The sequence below is a fragment of the Pongo pygmaeus genome, chromosome 3 (genome assembly GCF_028885625.2).
Source record: "Pongo pygmaeus isolate AG05252 chromosome 3, NHGRI_mPonPyg2-v2.0_pri, whole genome shotgun sequence".
NCBI lineage: Eukaryota > Metazoa > Chordata > Mammalia > Primates > Hominidae > Pongo > Pongo pygmaeus.
Genome location: NC_072376.2, coordinates 101,470,969 through 101,495,232, shown reverse-complemented (window position 1 = coordinate 101,495,232; position 24,264 = coordinate 101,470,969). Strand labels below are relative to the sequence as shown.

General features: G+C 38.6%; 1 protein-coding gene and 1 pseudogene across 17 annotated transcripts in view; one reads left to right on the top strand and one right to left on the bottom strand.

Moving 5' to 3' along the window:
* FAM13A (family with sequence similarity 13 member A) overlaps window positions 1–24,264 on the top strand; it is a 389,756-nt gene that overhangs the window by 55,066 nt on the left and 310,426 nt on the right. For 5 of the 17 annotated variants that reach the window (XM_063663898.1, XM_063663890.1, XM_063663894.1 and 2 more), the window contains exon 1: window positions 2,688–2,807. The exons of 2 other annotated variants lie outside the window; for them this stretch is intronic. In XM_063663898.1, the coding sequence (XP_063519968.1) occupies window positions 2,724–2,807 (84 nt within the window). In that variant the 5' untranslated portion in view covers window positions 2,688–2,723. Of the gene's footprint in view, window positions 1–2,446; window positions 2,906–24,264 lie in introns of those variants that run through there. 10 more of the 17 variants (XM_063663897.1, XM_063663899.1, XM_063663891.1 and 7 more) reach the window with 5 other exon arrangements.
* LOC129035165 (small ribosomal subunit protein eS4-like) lies at window positions 12,209–12,952 on the bottom strand (annotated as a pseudogene).

The following is a 24,264-nucleotide window of genomic DNA, read 5'->3' as shown; positions in this document are numbered from 1 at the left end:
TCCCTTTGAAAACTGGTACAAGACAAGGATGCCCTCTCTCACCACTCGTATTCAACATAGTATTGGAAGTTCTGGCCAAGGCAATCAAACAAGAGAAAGAAATAAAGGGTATTCAAATAGGAAGAGAAGAAATCAAGTTATCTTTGTTTGCATATGATGTGATTTTATATTTAGGAAGCCCCATCATCTCAGCCCCAAAGCTTCTTGAACTGATAAGGAACTTCAGCAAGGTTTCAGGATACAAAATCAATGTATAAAAATCACAAGCATTCATTTACACCAACAATAGGCAAGCAGAGAGGCAAATCATGAATGAACTCCCATTCACAATCCCTACAAAGAGAATAAAATACATAGGTATACAGCTATCAAGGGATGTGAAGGACCTCTTCAAGGAGAACTACAAACCACTGCTCAAGGAAATAAGAGAGAACACAAACAAATGGAAAAACATTCTATCCTCATGGATAGGAAGAATCATGATCATGAAAATGGCCCTACTGCCGAAAGTAATCTGTAGATTCAATGCTATTCCCATCAAACTACCATTGACATTCTTCACAGATTAGAAAAACTATTTTAAATTTCATCCAGAATCAAAGAAGACCCCATATAGACAAGACAATCCTAAGCAGAAAGAACAAAGCAGGAGGCATCATGCTACCTGACTTCAAACTATACTACAAGGCTACAGTAACCAAAACAGCACAGTACTGGTACCAAAACAGACATACAGACCAATGGAGCAGAACAGAGACCTCAGAAATAACACCACACATGTACAACCATCTAATCTTTGTCAAACCTGACAAAAACAAGCAATGCGAAAATGATCTCCCATTCAGTAAATGGTGCTGGGGAAACTGGCTAGTTATATGCAAAAAACTGAAACTGGACCCCTTCCTTAGACCTTATACAAAAATTATCTCAAGATGGATTAAAGACTTAAATGTAAAACCCAAAACTATAAAAACCCTAGAAGAAAACCTAGGCAATACCATTCAGGGCATAGGCATGGGCAAAGACAAAAATGCTAAAAGCAATGGCAACAGAAGCCAAAATTGACAAATAGGATCTAATTAAACTAAAGAGCTTCTGCACAGCAAAAGAAACTATCATCAGAGTGAACAGGCAACCTACAGAATGGGAGAAAATATTTGCAAACTATGCATCTGACAAAGGTCTCATATCCAGAATCTACAAGGAACTTAAACAAATTTACAGGAAAAAGACAAACTACCCCATCAAAAAGTGGGCAAAGGATATGAACAGACACTTCTCAAAAGAAGACATTTATGTGGCCAACGAACCTATGAAGAAAAGCTCAACATCACTGATCATCAGAGAAATGCAAATCAAAACCACAATGAGATACTATCTCATGCCAGTTAGAATGGCAATTATTGAAAAGTCAGGAAACAACAGATGCTGGAGAGGATGTGGAGAAATAGGAACGCTTTTACACTGTCCGTGGGAATGTAATTAGTTCAACCATTGTGGAAGACAGTATGGAGATTCCTCAAGGATCTAGAACCAGAAATAGCATTTGACCCCGCAATCCCGTTACTGGGTATATACCCAAAGGAGTATAAGTCATTCTGCTATAAAGACACATACACATATATGTTTATTGCAGCACTGTTTACAATAACAAAGACATGGAACCAACTCAAATGGCCATTAATGATAGACTGGATAAAGAAAATGTGGTACATATACACCATGGAATACTATGCAGCCATAAAAAGGAACAAGATCATGTCTTTTGCAGGGACATGTATGAAGCTAGAAGCCATCATCCTCAGCAAACTACCACAGGAACAGAAAACCAAACACGCCATGTTCTCACTCATAAGTGGGAGTTGAACATTGAGAACACATGGACACAAAGAGGGGAAACAACACACATCAGGACCTGTTGGGAGGTTGGGGGTGAGGGGAGAGAACTTAGAGGATGGGTCAATAGGTACAGCAAAAGATAAAAGAAAAACAAATTGACAGAAAAAATGGTAACAAAAATAAAAATAGGATAGTTTCCTTTTGGCTTACCTGAAGTGGCTATTTTAGCTATTAGTTGGAAATTTTAAAATCTATCAAATTTTCTAGTGACAGCAAGTAGAAGAGAAAGTTATTGAAAAGTCAGCTAATTTTTCAGACTGCAAATCACATATGTAGAATTATGGCTGTCTAGAAGTATGTTGTTTATGTTTTTCATCAGTATATTTTTATAAGGCAACTCATACATAATTAGAAGTAGTAACAGCTACATAAAATAGAGCATTTTCATTTAAAACAATTCTGATGGGATAGGATGGAAGGAAGAAAATTTTGGTAGAATTTAGCTGGTTTCTAAGGAAGAGTAGAAGAGAAAACTGCCTCAGAAAAAATGAATAATGTGCCTGCAGTTTTAAACCTGAGTCTGAATACGTACATTTTTCTTAGAGCTGTGCGGAATCTGGGAAGCAAGTCTGTGTTTTCACTTTATGCACTGTTGGTCCTATTAATGAATGCCACCAGGTGACTGGCAGTTTTCTGAGCCAAAGAAGCCTGTGTGTAGGATCTAGGGAGTCAGGTTTGAAAAAAAGATGTCAGCGACTTAAGACCCGTGTCACGTGACTCCCTCTACTTGCCAGCACTGAGGCTGTGGATCAAATTTCAACTCCAGGCAGTCCTTCCAGCCATGTGGGTTCAGCGGAAAGAGAAGCAAAACCACTCTTCCTAAAATGTTAGAAGCTGCTCTTCACTTACCTTGGGGCCTTTGGATTGGGAGCTGTTTTTCACATCAAAGAATATGTGCTGAATGGAATGTTAGTATTTTGCTGTCGTTTTAATATTTTCCTCTGGTCTTCCTCAGTTCTTCCAGACGCTTCCTGAGAGAATGGGGGCAGGAGCTCTAGCCATCTGTGTAAGTACAGGCCTTCTTCTGTCTTTCTGTGTTTACTGCCAGTTTTTAGGAGAGGGCCTTGCCTTCCTTGTTTTGATGAGATGTTTGTGTAACTTATTTTTCCTTCCCAGGAGGTGGGGAAAGATTTGTTACTTAAATTTCTATCTACTTAAATGGGTATTAGGCAGGATTTGGGATGGCATTCAGCATATTTGTGCACTGTAGTTTCCAAAAAAGGTGAAAGATGCATGCTGATTTATTCCGTTAAGTCAACTTGATTTAAAGTAGAGCACTTTCAAGCATTTTAGACTTTCTTGTCCCTGAATAGTTAAACATGAATGCTTCATTATAGCTATTAGAGAAATCTTGTGGCTAGCTTGAGAAGGAATTGAAGTAACCATTAATTTATTACTTTTGAGTATGTGTGTGACATTTTTCTGTTTTCTATTTCTATTTTCGTTTAGTAATTCTGGAGTTTCTGTTTCAGCATGATTGCTGAAAGTGATGGTGGAAAAGCTCGGTTGATAGATGTTTGTATATCCTTAAACTGTAGAAATGAATGGTTGTTATAACACAGTAGCATTAATAAATAACACTGAAATAAAATCCTTGGGAAAATGTGCATATTTCTGGGGTTTTAAAATTTTTAGAATTCATGAATTTCTAAATTATTCTGCTGGTGCTTGTACAAAACCTTTTGTAATAATAAAAAATTGTCAATTATATAATTTACAGAATGCTGTAATTTAAATTTTGATTGTACTATATAGAAAATGCATATATCTGTATGAGAATTACACATATTTATATTTCAAGTTGCCACTGTATTCCATAGGGACATTTTATTTTCTGAAATGTATTAAATGAGAAATATCTTCTTCCTCATTATCACCTTAACTGCTCACCTAAAAAATCACACTCAGGCCAGATCCTCCTTTTTCGTGTGTGTTTCAGAAAGAGCTGCAATTTGCTGTAGCTTCTGAAATGTTTAGAAATATCTGGGCAATTTTTGACTCACAGACACCAAATGGTCACCAAATGGTCACCAGATGGTAGACCAGCCCTATAGATTAAGTTTTCTTAGTGAAACTGCAGGATGACCTTGTTTCCAGGCTCAAAACTTTTCAGTGCCCTGTGTGTCACTCTGTCTTCCTTTTAACTCTGAGGCTTAGTAGCATCCAGGTATCCATGTGGTTATTCTTTTTTTTATCACCCCAAAGAGTTTCCTTCAAAATCTGATTTATCTATGTGTAAAATACTGACTTTTATTTTACTGCAGAGGTGGCCCTTCTATTTTTTCTAGCTTTATAAAAGAAACAATATGGAACTGAAAATGTGTAGAATGAGGCAGCAGATTGACCTATTGGTCATGAAGATTGGTAGTCATCTCTGATTGTCTGATTAGATCTTTACTTCTTTCCCTTGACCTGCAATATATTGATCTCTACCTTGACTGGAATGCACACTGACTCATGTATAAAACTTTATATTTTCCCTTAATTTATATCCAAAGCATGTATAAAATTTCAGTTAAAGTTGACATAAAAATCACACAGTTTAAGAGATTATTCACTCTGGTAGATGAGTAATTCTTAATCATTTCTACCCTTCTCCTTAAGGCTGGCCTTTGATTGTGCTGTGTCTCAGTTTTACTGTAGGAGGAAATACATTTTCAACAGTTGTACCGTAGCATGTCTGGAAAAAGATAGCTTTTGGAGAACAACAACAAAAAAAATTTTAAACATCGTGACAAAAAAGGGAGAACTAAGTCACACATTAATACATTCAATGAGCTGATACACTACTTTTTACTTTGTGTAGGAGTGAAGAGAAAGCTTTTCCTCTGCCCTTTCTGCAATTTTATTGAAACAACTGGCAATAGATTAGTAGGAGAAAAAGAGTTCCAAATTTATTAATGTGTATATGGATATGAAAGTCCCTCAAATATGAGATTCAAAGAAGGGCCAGGTGGTTGAAGCTTAAATGCCTTCTTTTGGGGGAAGAGAGAAGTAGGGAGCTGCAGGTAATTTTAGAGAGGTAGTAAATAATTTTTAAAGTGAATGAATGGGTTCAAAGAGCAATGACCTGGGACAACGTTTCCCTGAGCTATGGTGAGGTGGTGGAAAGGTGAGGGGTGGAACTTCACTGTGAATGAAGGCTGCGTTTTTATGCAGATAAAGTCTCCCAGCCAATCTCTTGGAGTTATCCTCAGAAGAATAGATGAAAAGTCAGTGTGGATATGGTGACAACTTTTAGTCTCTTTTCTGATGGTTAATTTTTCCTGGTTATTTGATGAGATTCTCAGGAAGTAGGTCTTAAGACAATTGCATTTCTTTTGGAAAGAAGCTTCCTTAATCAGGTAAGGAAATTCCAGAGAGAGTCACTCTCAGTGCTTTAGGAAAGAAAAAGAAAGACTGAGGGCAGGGCAGGAGAGTGGAAAGGCAGAGAGAGACCTTGGTTCTGAGGCTTATTTCTGAGACATTTTAACTAAGAATACCCAGCATGCCAAAGCACCATATTTTGGGGTATAGCTTTTTGAACCCCAACATTTGGGACTTACGTACTTGTACATATATGTAGCAACTGCTGAAATATCCTGCTGCTGAAGATATTAATACTTCAGACTGTATAATGAGTACTAGATATTTGTAGTGTGTGTGTGTGTGTGTGTGTGTGTGTGTGTGTGGACTCTTGAAGTGGGACACAGATTGGTTCCAATAAACTCAGTTTCTATGTCCATTGACTCACCTACTTTATCTTCCTCGTTTCTTTTCTTTTTTAAACGCTTTGCCATGTTGTTGGTGTTAAGAAATTTTGCTGCTCATGATACTGTTGTAGGCTCAAAAATGTGTTGCCAGTCATGTGTACAAAGAAAATTTAGCTGCTTTACTGTAACAAATCTATTTTATTTTCAGTAAACCACCTATTCTGAGGTGGTGTAGGGAATTACAGTTGCCAATTCATGTTATTTTAGTCCCTTCTAGTTTTAAATGTCACTTTTGGATGATTTTGTTTCTCTCAGGTGAATCCTGAGTCAGATTTTCTGCTTCTCCTGCTGTTCTATCCAATGTGGCATCAGGATATATTAAAGATTGGTGGGCTGAAAGTGGGAGTTTGCATATTCTAGTGGATGAAGAAGGAAGAGTTGAAATGCATGTGTAGGTTCTTATACTATGGATATTATGATTTCTGGTGAATTTAGGTCTCAAATCTATGACTGGTCAATTTGTGAATTGGTTCTCTTGGTAATATCAGTGCCTAACAGTCCACCCCACCTGATTTGTCCCCAGTTCATGCTGGTGCTGATAATTTCAAGAATGTCCCAGGCCTCGTAGCCTTTCTCTCTAACTTGGGGACCTCTGCTCCTGTAGTCTTACCACCTGGTACCATCAACTACCTTCCATGTATCCCATAGCGCCAGCAGGAATGTACAGTCGCGTTACAGAAAGGTCATTTACCAAATTAAAATATGCCATTCATGGGATTTATTGAATCAACTTAAATCACAGCAAGAAGAAAGAAGAAAAGAATGAGGTTAGGTTTATCTTCTTTGAGAGGGCTTAAGTGGGAGGAAAGGACCACACTCCCTGAATTCTGTGTTACTTAACGTTCAAATGTCCTGTTGCTCTTGCCTTCTCTGCCACATCAGCCTTTCCTGATCATGGTAATTATCAGTTCATGGAAAGATGTATGGCAAACACCATTCTGATGAGGTCACAGATGGGAATGAGGAACATGTTGTTGGAAACTGGAGGAAACATGATTTTTTGTTATAAAGTGGTGAAGAATTTGACTGAATTGTCTTTGTGTTCTAGTATTTTGTGGAAGGAAGAACTTGTGAGCAATGAAATTGGATATTTAACTGAAGCAATTTCTAAGTAAAGTGCTGAAATGGTGGCTTGGTTTCTCCTCACTGCTTATAACTGTTTAACTGCTTATAGTTTACTCAGAAGAATAGATGAAAAGTCATTGTGGATATGGTGACAACTTTTAGTCTCTTTTCTGATGGTTAATTTTTCTTGGTTATTTGATGAGATTATAGTTTACTATAAGCAGTTTCCTCCCCCTTGGTTTCTCCTGACTGGCATATGGTTCTTTGTACATATGTAAGAAGGGATAAATGACCTAAAGATGGAGTTGTTAATCAGAAAGGAAGCAGAACTTAAAGACTTGGAAAATTCTCAGCCTATTGATATTATTAAAAATAAGATAGCCAGTGGGGAGAGGGAGTTCTAGGTGGGGAACACTAAAAGTGTGGCCAAGCCATTGTTTTATAAGGAAATTAATATGTATCAGCCATGTCAACAGAAGCCAGGAGCTATTCTCCAAGACAATGGAAGAATTACCTCAAAGGCAGTTTAAAAATCCTCAGAGCTATTACTCTCATCCCAGGCCCAGAGTGCAAGTTCCTTGAAGGCAGAGTAGTTTCAAAGGAGGGACTACTGTGCCTGGTGCTTGTGGGACTTCAGAAAGTGCTACCCAGAACCTCCTTACATCTTAGGCTCAGCTCCCACACTCTAGTGCCACACTTCATAGCTACCCCATTGTGGCTCCAAAAGGCCCAGTGAAGCAAGGTGGCTGTCCTTCCAAAGGGTACAGGCAGCAAATTTTAGTGACCACATAGAGCTGTCTCTGCCGGTGCCCAGAGTGCATGAGACATAGTAGCCTGGCTGCCTCTGCATAGATTTCAAGGATAGGACCAACATTTCACAGAGCCACAGTGTGAGATTTAGGCAGAGAGTTGCTGCAGGACCAACCCACCAAAGCCACGGGGGCAGGAGCACCTAGAGACTTAGGGGCTCAACCTCTGCCCAGCAAAGATGTGGAGGCAGGTCCCAGTGGCCTGAAGGTCAGAGATTGAGCCAAAAAGGTTTATTCTTGAGCCTTAAGGTCTAATGAAATTTGTTCCATTGGGTTTTGGATTTTTTTCAGGACCTGCCATTCCTTTCTTCTTTTCTATTTCCCCTTTTTGAATGGGAGTGTTTATCCTATGCCTGACCCACCTTTGTATTTTGGAAGCACATAACTTGTTTGATTTCACAGGCTCACAGCTAGAGAGGAGTTTGCCTCTGTATGAATTGTACCTTGAGTCTTACCCATAGTTGATTTAGATGATATTTAGATGAGACTTTGGATGTTAGACTTTTGAGTTGATGCTGGAGTGAGTTACGATTTTAGGGACTGTTGAGATGGAATGAATGTATTTTGCATGCAAAAGGGATACGAATTTTGGAGGAACAGAGTTGGAATGCCATAGAGTAAATGTTTGTACCTCCAAAATTCACATGTTGAAACCTATTCTCCAATGTGATGATATTTGGAATTGAGGACTTTGGGAGGCGATTAGGTCATGAATGTGGTACCCTCATGAATGGGACTATTACCCCTATAAAAGAGACCCCAGAGAGTTCTTTGACCCCTCTGCCATGTAAAGAAACAGCAAAAAGATAGCCATTTATGGAACCAGAAAGCCAGCCCTCATTAGACACTGAATCTGTGGGTGTCTTGGATCTTGGACTTCCCAGCCTCTAGAACTGTGAGAAATAAACTTCTTTAGTTTATAAGCACATCCAGTCTATGGTATTTTTTGTTGTAGCAGTCTGAACAGATTAAGACAGTCTGTTAAGTCTGTTAAGCTACTTCCTTGCATATTACCTATATGTAGTTGTATCTGTCCTCCTCATTGTTTCTCTTGTTCTCTATTTAGTAGAATCAAATTTTCTTAGGTAGTACAATGAACAAATATTGCATAAGTTCAAGATTCAAGACCATGATGGTTATCTTTGTAGTTCTTTTTTTTTTTTGGAGATAGGAGTCTTGCTCTGTTGCCCAGGCTGGAGTGCAGTAGTATGATCTCAGCTCACTCTAACCTCCACCTCCTGAGTTCAAACAATTCTCCTGCTTCAGCCTCCTGTGTAGCTGGGATTACAGGCACCCACCACCACACCCAGCTGATTTTTGTATTTTTAGTAGAGACAGGGTTTCACCATGTTGGCCAGGCTAGTCTTGAACTCCTGACCTCAGGTGATCCACCCGCCTCAGCCTCCCAAAGCGCTAGGGTTACAGGTATGAGCCACCATACCTGGCTTTAGTTCTAGTTTGATGTTTGGTATCAGATTCATCCCACACAGACTACAGTTAGGTTTTCTAAATACCAAGATTAATTTCTTGATTTTTGTAAAAAACTGTTTTTTATTTGGAGTTTTAGAAAGAACATGAGTTTTGTCCAGGCACAGTGGCTCACACCTGTAATCCCAGCACTTTGGGATGCCAATGCTGGTGGATCACTTAAGGCCAGGAGTTCAAGACCAATGTGGCCAACATGACAAAACCCCATCTCTACTACAAATACAAAAAAAATTAGCTGGGAGTGGTGGCAAACACCTGTGGTCCCAGCTTCTCAGGAAGCTGATGCATAAGGTTCTCTTGAACCCAGGGGCAGGGTTGCAGAGATCATACCACTGCACTCCAGCATGGGCGACAGAGCTTGTGAGACTCTGCCTCAAAAAAAGAAAAAAAAAAAGAGAAGAAGAAGAAAGAAAGAACTTGAGTTTTGTTTGGAGACTTCCATACCTGGCAAGTCCTGGTTTTTGTCACTGACTACAGTCTGATCCTAGTCATTAGTAAGCAGTGTGGTGCTATCTTGATAGATTTTAGGTAATATCTGACCATCTGTTCAACTTCCCTGTACTATCTGTCTTTCTCAGTAGCAGACTGTAAAGTTTAGATAGAAAAGATCGTATCTTATTTGTATTTCTTGCCTCTTGCTCTGGGCTAGACAGTAGTAGTTGTTAAATTAATGTTGCTCAAAACAGAAACCCATTCTCTAGATTTAGAAGTTTCACCTAAGTGTATTTTATTTTTAGATAAGTCATTTGAAGACCAAGGACATGACTGTAAAACATTTTATCTTGGCCGGGCGCGGTGGCTCATGTCTGTAATCCCAGCACTTTGGGAGGCCGAGGCGGGCGGATCACGAGGTCAGGAGATTGAGGCCATTCTGGCTAACACGGTGAAACCCCGTCTCTACTAAAAATACAAAAAAATTAGCGGGTGGAAAAAAATTAGCTGGGCGTGGCAGCCGGCGCCTGTAGTCCCAGCTGCTCGGGAGGCTGACGCAGGAGAATGGCGGGAACCTGGGAGGCAGAGCTTGCAGTGACCCAGATCGCGCCACTGCACCACTCCAGCCTGGGTGACAGAGCAAGCCTACGTCTTTTTTTTTTTTTTTTTAAGACAGTGTCTCGCTCTGTCGCCCAGGCTGGAGTGCAGTGGCGCAATCTCGGCTCACTGCAAGCTCCGCCTCCCGAGTTCACACCATTCTCCTGCGTCAGCCTCCCGAGCAGCTGGGACTACAGGCACCTGCCACCACGCCCAGCTAATTTTTTTGTATTTTTAGTAGACACAGGGTTTCACCATGTTAGCCAGGATGGCCTCGATCTTCTGACCTCGTGATCTGCCCGCCTTGGCCTCCCAAAGTACTGGGATTACAGGTGTGAGCCATCGCGCCTGGCCCTGATGGTTCTTTTTGTAAAAATTGCAGTTTCCCATCTAGTAAGATTTAGCAGTATAATTGTAAATATTTTCTACTTTTCTCTTTTGAGTGTCCAACTAAATACTATAGAAATTCTCTTACCATAAAATTGCATGCAGTCAATGCAGGTGACACATATTCCATCTCAGATCATGTGCAGGCTGGCCAGTGTGTGGCTTTCCTTCAGGTAGCCATGCAATCCGCATTAGGGTAATTAATGCCAAATGTCACAACAGTCAAACTAGAATCCCAGTATGAAACAAAGATTTATTTACAGATTAATCAAAGTCCAATGCAGGCTGACAGAGCTCTCCTCCATCTGGCCACTCTGGTACCAGGCTGCTTTCGTTGTGTGGAGTATTTGCTACCTTAACTTGTGACCCTGAATCCTCCGAGGTTACATCAGAGAAAGTAAGAGATGGATGAGGTGCAGATGCTTTTATCTGTCTCATCCTGGAAGTGACTCGCCTCTATTCTCCTCACAGTTCATTGCTTTGACCTAGTCACATGTTCCCATCTAAATGTAAAGGTAGTTGGGAAATGTAGACAAATATTCCATGGAATATTAACAGTCTATTTCCCTATAAGGAATTACACACTCCAGGTGCTGCTGGCAGACATCTAACCAATGGATAAAGGTAGCCTAAGGATGAAGACTTTATACAGTGATGGATGGTAGAATAGTGGTGATATCCTTGAACCACTGAATCCACCAACTTAGAGTCTTCCTTCTACTGAACTCCTTTGTATTACTATAATATGATAATAAATGTCATTAGTATTTTAGCCAGTTTGAGCTGGAATTTCAATTACTTGCAGTCAAAAACGTCTAATCGATATACTTCATCTTACAATGCCTTGCTATTCTGTGGTTTGGGAAAGTTTTTCATGAAATGAACGGGGGCAGGATTTGAGGGCAGGAGACATAGCTTTGCTTTGAGTCTTGGGTAGACCACTTACCGGCTTTTTGAACTTGGGCAAGATACTTAACCTCTCTCACTTTCTTCACCTATCAAATAGGGATAATAGTAGCCTAAATTGGATTGTTGTGTACATCAAATCAAACAATAATGTGAAAATACATTGTAAGCTATGTAGCATTCTAAAAATTTTACCTTTGTGAAATGACAGGCTACTTTGTGTCTTGCCTTTTGGTGGTTTCCTTAATACTGTTACTATTGATTCATTGTACTTTATTTTAAATAAAATGAAAGGAACTCTGTGATCTGAAGAAACTGTTTATATTATTGGATTTAGACCAAACTTTAAACAGAATTAAACATTTGGTTGTGCTTCTCTACACAATAAGCCAATAAATGAAGTATTGGAGGAAGAGTAGGTTAATGAAAGGCAAAGGCATTATATATTTTCTTCTGTAAACTTGTAGTGCAAGTAGAATTTTCATCTATGTTATACAGAATTCAGAAGTCAAACGAAAGCATGGTGTCTTAGTCTCTTCAGGCTGCTATAACAGACCATAGTGTGTGGTCAATTACTTAGTTACAAATTAGTGTTAAGAAGCTGTGAGAGGGTATGGGTAAAATCACTAGAATCTAGATTTATTTTAGGGTCAGTTGTTTTGAGTGAGAGTCAGCATAAGTAAGCTTTAATGATAGTGGTAGGAAGTGCCCACCAGCATGAAGCAGCATAGAAAGTGAAAGAATGGGCTAATTGGGTAACAAAGACTATGTTAAGACCAAGAGTTAGATTAATGTGATCTAAATCTTTTTTTCTTTTAAACAAGAATTCACTGTTTATTTGTGCAAAGAAAAAAGATATGCTGCTACTGTAATTTAGCCACTGCTCTGTTTGGTGGCCAGCCACTTGTCTCTCTCATCCACAATAGTAAGTCGATGCCCTTTCCCCTAAGCAGGGAAATCCAAGGCTGATTACCATTGCCAAAGACAAAAATGTTGGAAACCCTCATGACAAAGCTGTTGCCATTGGCATCCTTGACATGCACCACATCAAACGAACCAGGATGTCTCCCTGTTGGTGATCACACCAAGACGACCGAGGTTGGCTCCATCAATCACCATACGTATACATATTGCCCATGTCGAATTTGGTAAAGTTGATTATCTTGCCAGTCCCTAAATCAGTCTGCACAGTTTCGTTCATCTTGATGAGAGGATTTGGGTAGCGGATGGTTCAAGCATCATGAGTCACCAGGTGTGGGATTCCCTTCATCCCACAGTAATCTTCCTTACTTTGCGCAACTTGTACTTTGCCTCTTCCACTGTGATGCGGTGAACGGCAAAACAGCCCTTGGTGTCATAGACCAGGTGGAAATGTTCACCTGTCTTCTCAATGCTGATGACATCCATGAATCCAGCAGGGTATGTGCTGTCCACTCGAACCTTACCATCAGTTTTGATGAAGGACTGCATATATATCTCATCTCCAGTCAACGCATACTTGAGTCTATTCCTGAGGAAGACAATCAGGGGAAGACATTCTCTCAGCTTGTGGGGACCTGTCAATGGACAAGGTGCAAATATACCCGTTAGTTTGTGGAGCATCCAATGCTTCAGCGCTGCAACAGGCTTCAAGTGCTTCTTGGGGCCCCGGGCAATGACAAAACCCTGTGATGGAAGAGAACCTCTTCTTTTCTGGTGCAACGTACTCTCAGTGTGATGTAAATCTTAAAACTGAATTAGGAAAATTAAATTTCAGAGACAAGGAAGAAGTTTTTGTCCAGAGTTCCTGGAATGGAAACTATAAGAAAGCATACTTTAGCTGTTATCTGCAAATACGATTTTACAGTGGTTTAAATAGTGATACTGCAGTGAGTAATAGTATAATTAAACTTATATAAGTTATATAATTAACCTTAATAGGCAGACTGGAGATTTAAAAAAATCATTCAAATGAATGGTTCATGGGAAAGAATTCCATGTTTTACTTTACTCCAACTTTGAATTATTTCAGCTACCCCCTTTAAGAATGTTAAGCTTGGAGGGGCTACCCTATCAGATATTAAAATAACAAAACAATTTTGTAATGGCTAATGATTGGAGAAAAGTAATTGGTTGGGTTTCTTCCTTATGATTTAAACCACAGATGGATGAGAATGTAAATATGAAAGTGAAATCATAAAAATAATAGTATATATGTGAATTAAAGAAAAAAACTTTTGGATTGAGGAATGTCTTTCTTTCTTTTTTTTTTTTTTTTGAGACGGAGTCTCACTCTGTTACCCAGGCTGGAGTGCGGTGGCGCGGTCTCAGCTCACTGCAAGCTCCGCCTCCCGGGTTCATGCCATTCTCCTGCCTCAGCCTGCCGAGTAGCTGGGACTACAGGTGCCCGCCACCGCGCCCAGCTAATTTTTTTTTTTTAATCTTTTTTTTATTATTATTATTATTATTATTATTATACTTTAGGTTTTATGGTACATGTGCGCAATGTGCAGGTAAGTTACATATGTATACATGTGCCATGCTAGTGTGCTGCACCCACCAACTCGTCATCTAGCATTAGGTATATCTCTCAATGCTATCCCTCCCCCCTCCCCCCACCCCACAACAGTCCCCGAAGTGTGATGTTCCCCTTCCTGTGTCCATGTGTTCTCATTGTTCAATTCCCACCTATGAGTGAGAATATGCGGTGTTTGGTTTTTTGTTCTTGCGATAGTTTACTGAGAATGATGATTTCCAATTTCATCCATGTCCCTACAAAGGACATGAACTCATCATTTTTTATGGCTGCATAGTATTCCATGGTGTATATGTGCCACATTTTCTTAATCCAGTCTATCATTGTTGGACATTTGGGTTGGTTCCAAGTCTTTGCTATTGTGAATAATGTGGCAATAAACATACGAGTGCATGTGTCTTTATAGCAGCATGATTTATAGTCCTTTGGGTATATACCCAGTAATGGGATGGCTGGGTCGAATGGAATTTCTAGTTCTAGATCCCTGAGGAATCGCCACACTGACTTCCACAAGGGTTGAACTAGTTTACAATCCCACCAACAGTGTAAAAGTGTTCCTATTTCTCCACATCCTCTCCAGCACCTGTTGTTTCCTGACTTTTTAATGATTGCCATTCTAACTGGTGTGAGATGGTATCTCATTGTGGTTTTGATTTGCATTTCTCTGATGGCCAGTGATGGTGAGCATTTTTTCATGTGTTTTTTGGCTGCATAAATGTCTTCTTTTGAGAAGTGTCTGTTCATGTCCTTCGCCCACTTTTTGATGGGGTTGTTTGTTTTTTTCTTGTAAATTTGTTTGAGTTCATTGTAGATTCTGGATATTAGCCCTTTGTCAGATGAGTAGGTTGCGAAAATTTTCTCCCATTTTGTAGGTTGCCTGTTCACTCTGATGGTAGTTTCTTTTGCTGTGCAGAAGCTCTTGAGTTTAATTAGATCCCATTTGTCAATTTTGGCTTTTGTTGCCATTGCTTTTGGTGTTTTAGACATGAAGTCCTTGCCCAGGCCTATGTCCTGAATGGTAATGCCTAGGTTTTCTTCTAGGGTTTTTATGGTTTCAGGTCTAACATTTAAGTCTTTAATCCATCTTGAATTGATTTTTGTATAAGGTGTAAGGAAGGGATCCAGTTTCAGCTTTCTACATATGGCTAGCCAGTTTTCCCAGCACCATTTATTAAATAGGGAATCCTTTCCCCATTTCTTGTTTTTGTCAGGTTTGTCAAAGATCAGATAGTTGTAGATATGTGGCATTATTTCTGAGGGCTCTGTTCTGTTCCATTGATCTATATCTCTGTTTTGGTACCAGTACCATGCTGTTTTGGTTACTGTAGCCTTGTAGTATAGTTTGAAGTCAGGTAGTGTGATGCCTCCAGCTTTGTTCTTTTGGCTTAGGATTGACTTGGCGATGCGGGCTCTTTTTTGGTTCCATATGAACTTTAAAGTAGTTTTTTCCAATTCTGTGAAGAAAGTCATTGGTAGCTTGATGGGGATGGCATTGAATCTGTAAATTACCTTGGGAAGGATGGCCATTTTCATGATATTGATTCTTCCTACCCATGAGCATGGAATGTTCTTCCATTTGTTTGTATCCTCTTTTATTTCCTTGAGCAGTGGTTTGTAGTTCTCCTTGAAGAGGTCTTTCACATCCCTTGTAAGTTGGATTCCTAGGTATTTTATTCTCTTTGAAGCAATTGTGAATGGGAGTTCACTCATGATTTGGCTCTCTGTCTGTCTGTTACTGATGTATAAGAATGCTTGTGATTTTTGCACATTGATTTTGTATCCTGAGACTTTGCTGAAGTTGCTTATCAGCTTAAGGAGATTTTGGGCTGAGACAATGGGGTTTTCTAGATATACTATCATGTCATCTGCAAACAGAGAGATGGGGTTTCACTGTGGTCTCAATCTCCTGACCTTGTGATCCACCCACCTCGGCCTCCCAAAGTGCTGGGATTACAGGCGTGAGCCACCGCGCCCGGCAGATTGAGGAATGTCTTTCTGAAGAAGGTTAGTAAATATATCCATACTAGCTGTGTTAATTTTTCTACCAATTCAGTAGTTTAATCAATTTCAAAAGAACATTATGGTACTTTTTATTTATTTTTATGGTACCTTCTTTTTTCAAGTTAACTTAATATTTTGGCAAATCAGAAAGTGAAAATATTAGAGACTCTTAAAAACGAGATAATTAGAGAACATTATTACAGAATTATTAAATTTTTACTCCATTTCACTATATGAAAATATATACATTACTTAAAATAATACAATAGGCCGGGCGTGGTGGCTCACGCCTGTAATCTCAGCACTTTGGGAGGCTGAGGCAGGTGGATCACGAGGTCAGGAGTTCGAGACTAGCCTAGCCAACATAGTGAATTCCCATCTCTACTGAAAAGCAAAAAAAATTAGCAGGGTGTGGTGGCAGGTGCCTGTAATCCCAGCTACTTGGGAAGCTGAGGCAAGGAGAATCACTTGAACCTGGGAGGTGGAGGTTGCAGTGAGCTGAGATGCACCACTGCACTCCAGCCTGGGCAACAGTGCAAGACTCCGTCTCAAAACAAAACAAAATAGCAATGCAATAGAACTCAGTCAAATGTTTTATTCTATGAAAAATGTAGACAGTGGCAGTGAAAATGATATGCTAAAGAAAAACAGTTGTTGAAAGAGAATTTTGATATAAAGTTGCCTTATAATAAGCAATTAATTTACTTTTGTGGTTAAATTCCAAATATTTCTTTAATGTTTAGGAAGGAAGTTTTAGTTAAAATGTAAAGAAATGATGTCACAGATTTTTTTTCCTGTGGTTTACACTGTGCCTAGTTTTCAGCACATTTGACTTTTCTGAAACTTATGTATAAACAAGTGAGTCTTCATTTAACACTGTAATGCTGTAATTCTCCTACTGCATTAAGGTCATTAACTTTCAATGCGTCTTGGTAATTTTTTTTTTTTGAGTTAGGGTCCTGCTTTTTCGCCCAGGCTGGAGTGCAGTAGTGAGATCATAGCTCACTACAGCCTCAAACCCCTGGGCTCAAGCAATCCTCCCACCTCGTCCTCCCAAAGCACTGGAATTATAGGCATGAGCCACTGCACCCAGCCCGAGTCTTTGTAATTTTATAAAAATTCAAAACACTATTCTGTTTTTAACTTTACATTCCAGTGAATGTGTGAGAAATGATGGCAAGAATAATCTTTCCAAGAACATTTTTTCAGGTTTAATTCATAGTGACCTCCCACAATATGGTTCTTTTCTGTTTAAATCTTCTTTGTCTTTGTTAAAACTGCCAAAAATGATGAACAAAAGATGTAAAATAGTGACATTAACAGCTTTCCACCTTTTTCCAAATAACCAAAGGATTCTAAGCATACAAATGTTTCTGTGCTTCCAGGTTTTTTGTACATTAGTGTAGCAGTAGTAATCACTTAAAAGTGACCCACTTCAAAAGTTATCTATTTCATCTAGGATTATTGAAAAGCAATAATATGTTATTAGACTGAAGAATATGGAATCTTTCAAAAATATTAATATTAATATATTATTTCTACTGACAGTCTTATTTTGACAGGAAGTTACCAAGCACTTGTTGACTTTCTTTTCTATTTTATCAACAGCTCTTTTGAGGTATAACTTACATACCATAATGTATACTCATTAAAACTGTACAGTTTAATGACTTTTAGTAAATTGACCAATTGTGCAAGCATCACCAAAATCCGTTTCTAGAACATTCCCACCATCCCTCCCCACCCCCACAGGACAACCACTAATTTGCTTTATGTCACTATACATTTGCCTTTTCAGGACATTTGATATAAGTGGAACTTATATGTTCTCTTGTGATCAGCTTTTTTCACTTAGCATAATGTTTTTGAGGTTCATCCATGTTGTAGCATGTATTAGCATATCATTTTTATTATTGAATAATATTCTGTTTATGATATATCAAATTTTATTTATTCATTCACTGATAGATCCTTGGGTTGTTTCTGATTTTGATTATTATCAATAATGCTGCTAAGAACATTAATATACAAGTCAAGTCTTTCTGTGAATATGGATTTTCATTTCTTTTGGGTAGGTACCTAGGAGTAGAATTATCGGGTTGTGTGGTAATTTTGCATTTAACATTTTAAGAAACTGCCAACCTTTTCCAAAGTGGTTGTACCATTTTATATTCTCACCAGTGATGAATGAGGGTTCTGGTTTCTCTATATCCTTGCCAATATATAGTATTGTTAGTTTTTTTCTTATAACCATTGTAGTGAGTTAGTAGTGCTATCTTAATTTCTTCATGACTAATGATATTGGGCATATTTTCATATGCAGATTAGCCATTGTATATCTTCTTCAGCTAAATGTGTTTTCATATCTTTTGCCTGTTTCTTAGTTGTGTCATTTTGGTTTTATTGAATTATAAAAGTTCTTTATGTTCTGGATACAAGTCCTTTATTAGATACCTGATCCACTGGGTGTGGGGTTTTTGTCCTCTCTTCCAAATCACCAAAGCCGCTAGTTTTCACTGCTGGTTCCCCCTGTGGTAACGCTACTGTGCCAACCCAGCCTAGGGCATGGAGGGGTTGGGAATAGGCCTAGGCAAGAGTGCTGCAAACTCCCACTATTCTTAAGTACACTTCATCTCCCATTCATGAATAAATGTTTCTCAATTTAATTTTTATATCTGTGATCAATGTCTAGAGCCCTGAAACTTTTTTTGTTTGGTCTGGTTTTGTACATTTTTTTAGGAGAGTATTTGCAGACCTCTTCACTCTACCATCATGGAATTCAGCAATAGGTCTTGAATTGTGTTTATATAGAGAATTTAACTTTTTATAATGACCTTTAATTTTCTTGTTGTGATAGTAACACATGTCTGGAGTATAAAATGAGGAACTGCATGTAACTTAAGAGAAGAAAATTAGCATTATTCAAGATTTGACAACCCCCTAAAAAAAAAACCACTGAATATATTTGTATATGTCCTTCTAAAGTTTTTCTGTGATCATATAGACTTATAAAAACAGATTATGCTTGACATGAGTTTTATAGCCTTCTCCCCACCCCACCCCCAATAACAGTATACTGCAAATATCTGGCAGTCCCTTTGTATAAGATATGAGTCCTGCTCACTGTTACTTGCCCTTCCCCTGTGTTCGGAGCCTGATTGGAGAGAGAATGACCTATGAAGAAGCTCCAGCTTTTGCTGGGCTCTGCCAAATTGCCTTCCAGAAATTTGAGCCACTTTAGATCCCACCTATACTTCTTTCCAACATCCGTTTCTCTTTTTTCTGTTTCTTTTTTTTACTTAAAAAATTTATTTTCATTACTCTTTGGTTTTTTACTCAACTCTTTGAGTTACTTTTTTTTTCTTTTTGAGATAGGGCCTCACTTTGTCACCCAGACTGGAGTGCAGTGGTGTGAGCATGGCTCGCTGCAGCCTCAACCTCCTAGGCTCAAGTGAGCCTAGGCTCAGCCTCCTGAGTACCTGGGATTATAGGCGCATGCTTCTACACCCAGCTAATTTTTGTATTTTTTGCAGAAAAGAGGTTTTGCTATATTGCTCAGGCTGGTCTTGCACTCCTGGGCTCAAGCAGTCTGCCTGTCTTGGCCTCCCAAAGCAGTAGGATTACAGGCATGAGCTACTGTTCCTGGCCACTCTTTTCTTTTTTAAAAATTTCTGTGAGTAGAATGGATAACAAATGGTATCACATTATGATTTTTGCCCATCTTTGATTACTAGGAATTTCACTACCTTCTGAGAAAATCTATTCCATCAATAGAAGTGACTGTTATTTCTTCTTTATATGTCTTAAAACGTGTCTCCATGTAACTGCCATTTACTTTCTCCTACCGTCTGAACCACGTGGCAGCTCTTTTAAAACCTGAATATGTTCCAACCTCAAATCTTCTCTTTTGAGTATAACTGTTACAGGTTTTTCATTTCTTCTTCATATTACATTGTTATATTTTTATTTTATTTTTAATTTTTTTGCTGGTCTTTTCATCAAACTTTCCCAGCCTTTAATTAATTCGTTAAAGTTTGTTCTCTGGTAGTTTGGACAAGGAAGGTTCAGGTGTACGTATTCTCTTAGCCTTTGTCTATTCAAATTGTAGCTTTTATAGTTGAAGGACCGCTTGGCTGATTATTAAATTTGGCTCATACTTTCTTTTCTTTTCTTTTTTCTTTTATTTTTTTTTTTTTTTTGAGATGGAGTTTTGCTCTTGTTGCCCAGGCTGGAGTGCAATGGCGCAATCTTGGCTCACCATAACCTCCGCCTCCCAGGTTCAAGGGATTCTTGTGCCTCAGCCTCCCGAGTAGCTGGGATTACAGGCATGCGTCACCATGCCCAGCTAATTTTTGTATTATTAGTAGAGACGGGGTTTCTCCATGTTGGTCAGAGTGGTCTCAAACTCCCAACCTCAGGTAATCCACCCACTTTGGCCTCCCAAAGTGCTAGGATTACAGGCGTGAGCCACCATGCCCTGCCTTGGCTCATACTTTCTTTCCATAAATATTTTGTAAGCCTTTCATATTCTGCCAAGGCCAAATATTGCAATCTATAAATTTGAGGCCACTCTTATTTTTCTTTTATTACATAGTGCATGATTTTTGCTTGGCTGTGCAAAAGATTCTTTATTGTTAGTCTAATAATTTCCTTATAATATATCTTTGTGTGGACTGTTCTGGGTTGTGATGTGCCTTTCAATATGTAAACTCAAAGCACTTCTGTTTAAACAAAGATTTTGTGAATTACGTCTTTACATATTCTATTCCATTGTTTGATTTTCTTCATTGGGGATTCCAAAGCGTGGAAATGGGGCATAAAGTGGCATCAGTTAGCTGCTTTCTGTAGCTCTCAAATCATTATGATTTCTAAAAATGTTTCATTGTATCTACTTTCCTCATTTCCTCTCTGCCCCTTACTGAGGTGAACAGTTTCTGTTCTTCTTTGTGTTCTTATAATTTAGTCTTCACTTCTGAAATGTTTTTTCCTCTTCCCCCTTTCCTGAGTTCCACCAGTCTCCGCTTCACTTTCTCCTATGATCTGATCACCTTTTCCCTGAATTTTTTCATTTCTGATTTGTGTTCTTTCATCATTGTGATCAATTCTTTAACTTTTTTTATTGTGATAAAATATACATAACATAAAATTTACTATTTTAACCATTTTAGATATATAATTCTGTAAGATTAAGCATATTCACAATGTTGTACATCACTACCACTATCCATTTCAAGAACTTTTTATCACCTCCAACATAAACTTTATAACCATAAAACAATAACTTCCTATTTCTCCCAGCTCCCAGCCCCTGGTAGCCATTGTTCTTCACTCTGTCTCTATACGTTTGCCTAGCCTAGGTATCTCATATTAGTGGAACTAGACAATTTTTGTCTTTTTGTGTCTGATTTATTCACTTTGCATAATGCTTTCAGGGTTCATCCATCTTGTAGCATGTCAGAAGTTCATTCCTTTTCAAGCCTGAATAATATTCCATTTTATGTATATTCTACCTTTTATTTATCCTTTCATCTGTTGTGAAACAATTTAGATTGTTTCTACTTTTTGGCTGTCGTGAATAACGCTGCTATGAACATTGTTGAACAAATGTTTGTTTGAGTCGCTGCTTTCAGAGTATGTACCCAGAAGGGGAATCATTGGATAATATAGTAAATCTATGTTTAACTTTTTGAGGAACCATTTAGCTGTTTCCCACTTTGGCTGTTCTACTTTATATTTCCACTGATGATGCACAGGGGTTACAACTTTTCCACCTCTTAACCAATACTTGTTATTTTCTTTCTTTCATTTTTATAATAGCCATCCTAATTGGTATGGAGTGATATCTCATTGTGGTTTTGATTCTCATTGCCCTAAAGACTAGTGATGTTGAGCATCTTTTAATGTGCTTATTAGCCACATTATGTCTTGTTTGGAAAAATGATTATACACGTCCTTTGTTAATTTTCGAACTGGGCTATTTTTTGTTGTTGAATTGTTGCAATTCTTTACATATTTTGAGTATGTATTCAGATATATGAATTGCAAATATTTTCCCCTATTCTATAGGATTCTATTCTATGTGTTGTGTCTTTTCACTCTGTTGTTAGTGTCTTTTTTTTTTTTTTTTTGATATGGTCTCACTTTGTAGCCAAGGCTGGAGTGCAGTGGTGAGATCATGGCTCACTGTAGCCTCGACCTCCTGGGCTCAAGCAGTCCATCCACCTCAGCCTCCTGAGTAGCTGGGACTATAGGTGTGTGCCACCATGCCCAGCTTGCTTGCTTGCTGATTGATTGATTGATTGTATTTTGTAGAGACAGGGTCTTGCTATGTTGCCCAGACTGTCTTGAACTTCTGGACTCAAGCAATCCTCCTGCCTCAGTCTCTCAAAGTGTTGGGATTACAGGCATGAGCCACTGCTCCTGGCCATGGTGTCTTTTGATGCACAAACATTTTTAGTTTTGATGTTCAATTTGTCTTTTTGTTGTTGTCTGTGCTTCTGTTGTCACATCCTTATTAAAATTTTGTTCTTTTTGTTGGGTTATAGTTTCCGTCTGCTTCTTGGCAGCATTTTTCTGATGAGTTGTTGTAGGAAGATTGTGATGCTTTTTTATACTTAAAAAAGTGCTGTTTCTATATAAATGCTGTCCATGATCCTTTTTTCCTACTCATACTGAGTGAGATGAATTTTTGCAGGTTAGTAGCAAGAGTTTCCTATGGGGTATAGTGATAACGGGCCAAAGTAGCCTTTCAGGTTTCACAGCTCAGGAGTTTCCCCCCTCTATTGCTACAAAAATGACTGTTTTCTTAATACAGCCCCTCTGTTTGCCCACCTCTCCTTTGCCTCTCAGAAGCTGGCCTGGGTCAAGAGAGCTCTGTTGTCTTTTCTTCATAAACTTGCCTCCCAAGGTGATGCACTCACTCTTAGTTAGTGTATTTTTCTAATGCTTCCTGATATCTGCCACCTTGGTGTGCCTGTAGGTATTTTCTGTACCTTCTCCCTCCTTTTCTCTAATCATCTGAGTCTTGTTCGGCTCCTTCTGACAGTGTGCTCTATCTTTCAGGTGGTAAGTATTTGTAGGAGAGTTTGAAAGCTTTCCACTGCTGGTCCTTTCTAGACTCCTGCCCCAGTGCTGATGTGATGTTTGCCATAAGCTTTCCACACCATCTTCACCTTTGGCATCACATATACAAATCAGAGTTTATAGCTTTTCTGTTACTTTTCTTCATCGTCTTCATCTGTGTGGTTTCAGAAGAAGTGATAACATTTTTAATGGATTTGTCTTTAATACGTTCTTGAACATTTCAACAGTACTAAGTACATAGAGTGTTTTTTAGTAGAATGTTTTTAGTCTAATTTGAATAAATTAGTTGAACTTAATTTGTGAGCTATAAGGCAATTTAAGCAATTTTAAATAATTTTTTGGATAAAGAAATCAATGGGCTAAATCGAAAAAAACATAAACAGAAATTTAAATGGATTATCGTTTAAAAATCTTTTCTTAAACTTTACTTTTCTGTGAATGTTTAAAGATTGTTGGATCTTTATTTTTCAGATCATAGACCTCTTTGAGAATATGATTTCTAAAACAATTATATTTTATGTACTTTCAGGGTCTCATGATTCATGGATTCTAAGTTAAGAGCTATTGTCTTGGATCTACAATGCACATAAATAACCGTATATGCTATGAAATGTTTCTGTAAGGGTAATGAATAAGATATCTATGAACTGCTTTGAGTTTTTAAAATTAATGTACTAGATTTAGAAAATTGATTTTTAGACGGCTTCAGATTTCCTTGATTTAACAATGTATTCAGTAAATAATTGACTTTCTGACAGAGCACTATTTGGGGATTCTCACATAAAATAAGTCCATAGCTAGCTATTCCAAGGTGGACATGTGCCTCTATTACGTCATCAGGCTACAAGTCCTTTTTTTCTATTTTACTGTACTTAGAGCTTAGCTTCTGGGTTGCTACTTAATTACAACATGGCTATTGGTCGTTGTATCTGTGATCTAGGCAGAAAACAGGGACATGGGGAAAAGACTGTATTGCTCCCCTTTTAAGGAGTTTTTCTGATGGTCCCAGCAACATCTATTTACATCTTGTTCATCAAACATATACATATGTCCATCAAAGATGTGCTGCAATGAAGGCTGGGTACATTTTAACTGAGCACTTTGTTCCCTATCAGCGCAAACAAAATCAGAGTTGTCTTACTAAGGAAGATAAACACCCATCAATAGGCAACTGCAAACTCTGCCACAGTATTCTTTTCTCTTTTTTTTGAGGCAGAGTCTTGCTCTGTCACCCAGGCTGGAGTGCAGTGGCATGATCTCGGCTCACTGCAACCTCTACTGCCCAGGTTCAAGCAATTTTTGTGCCTCAGCCTCTGGAGTAGCTGGGATT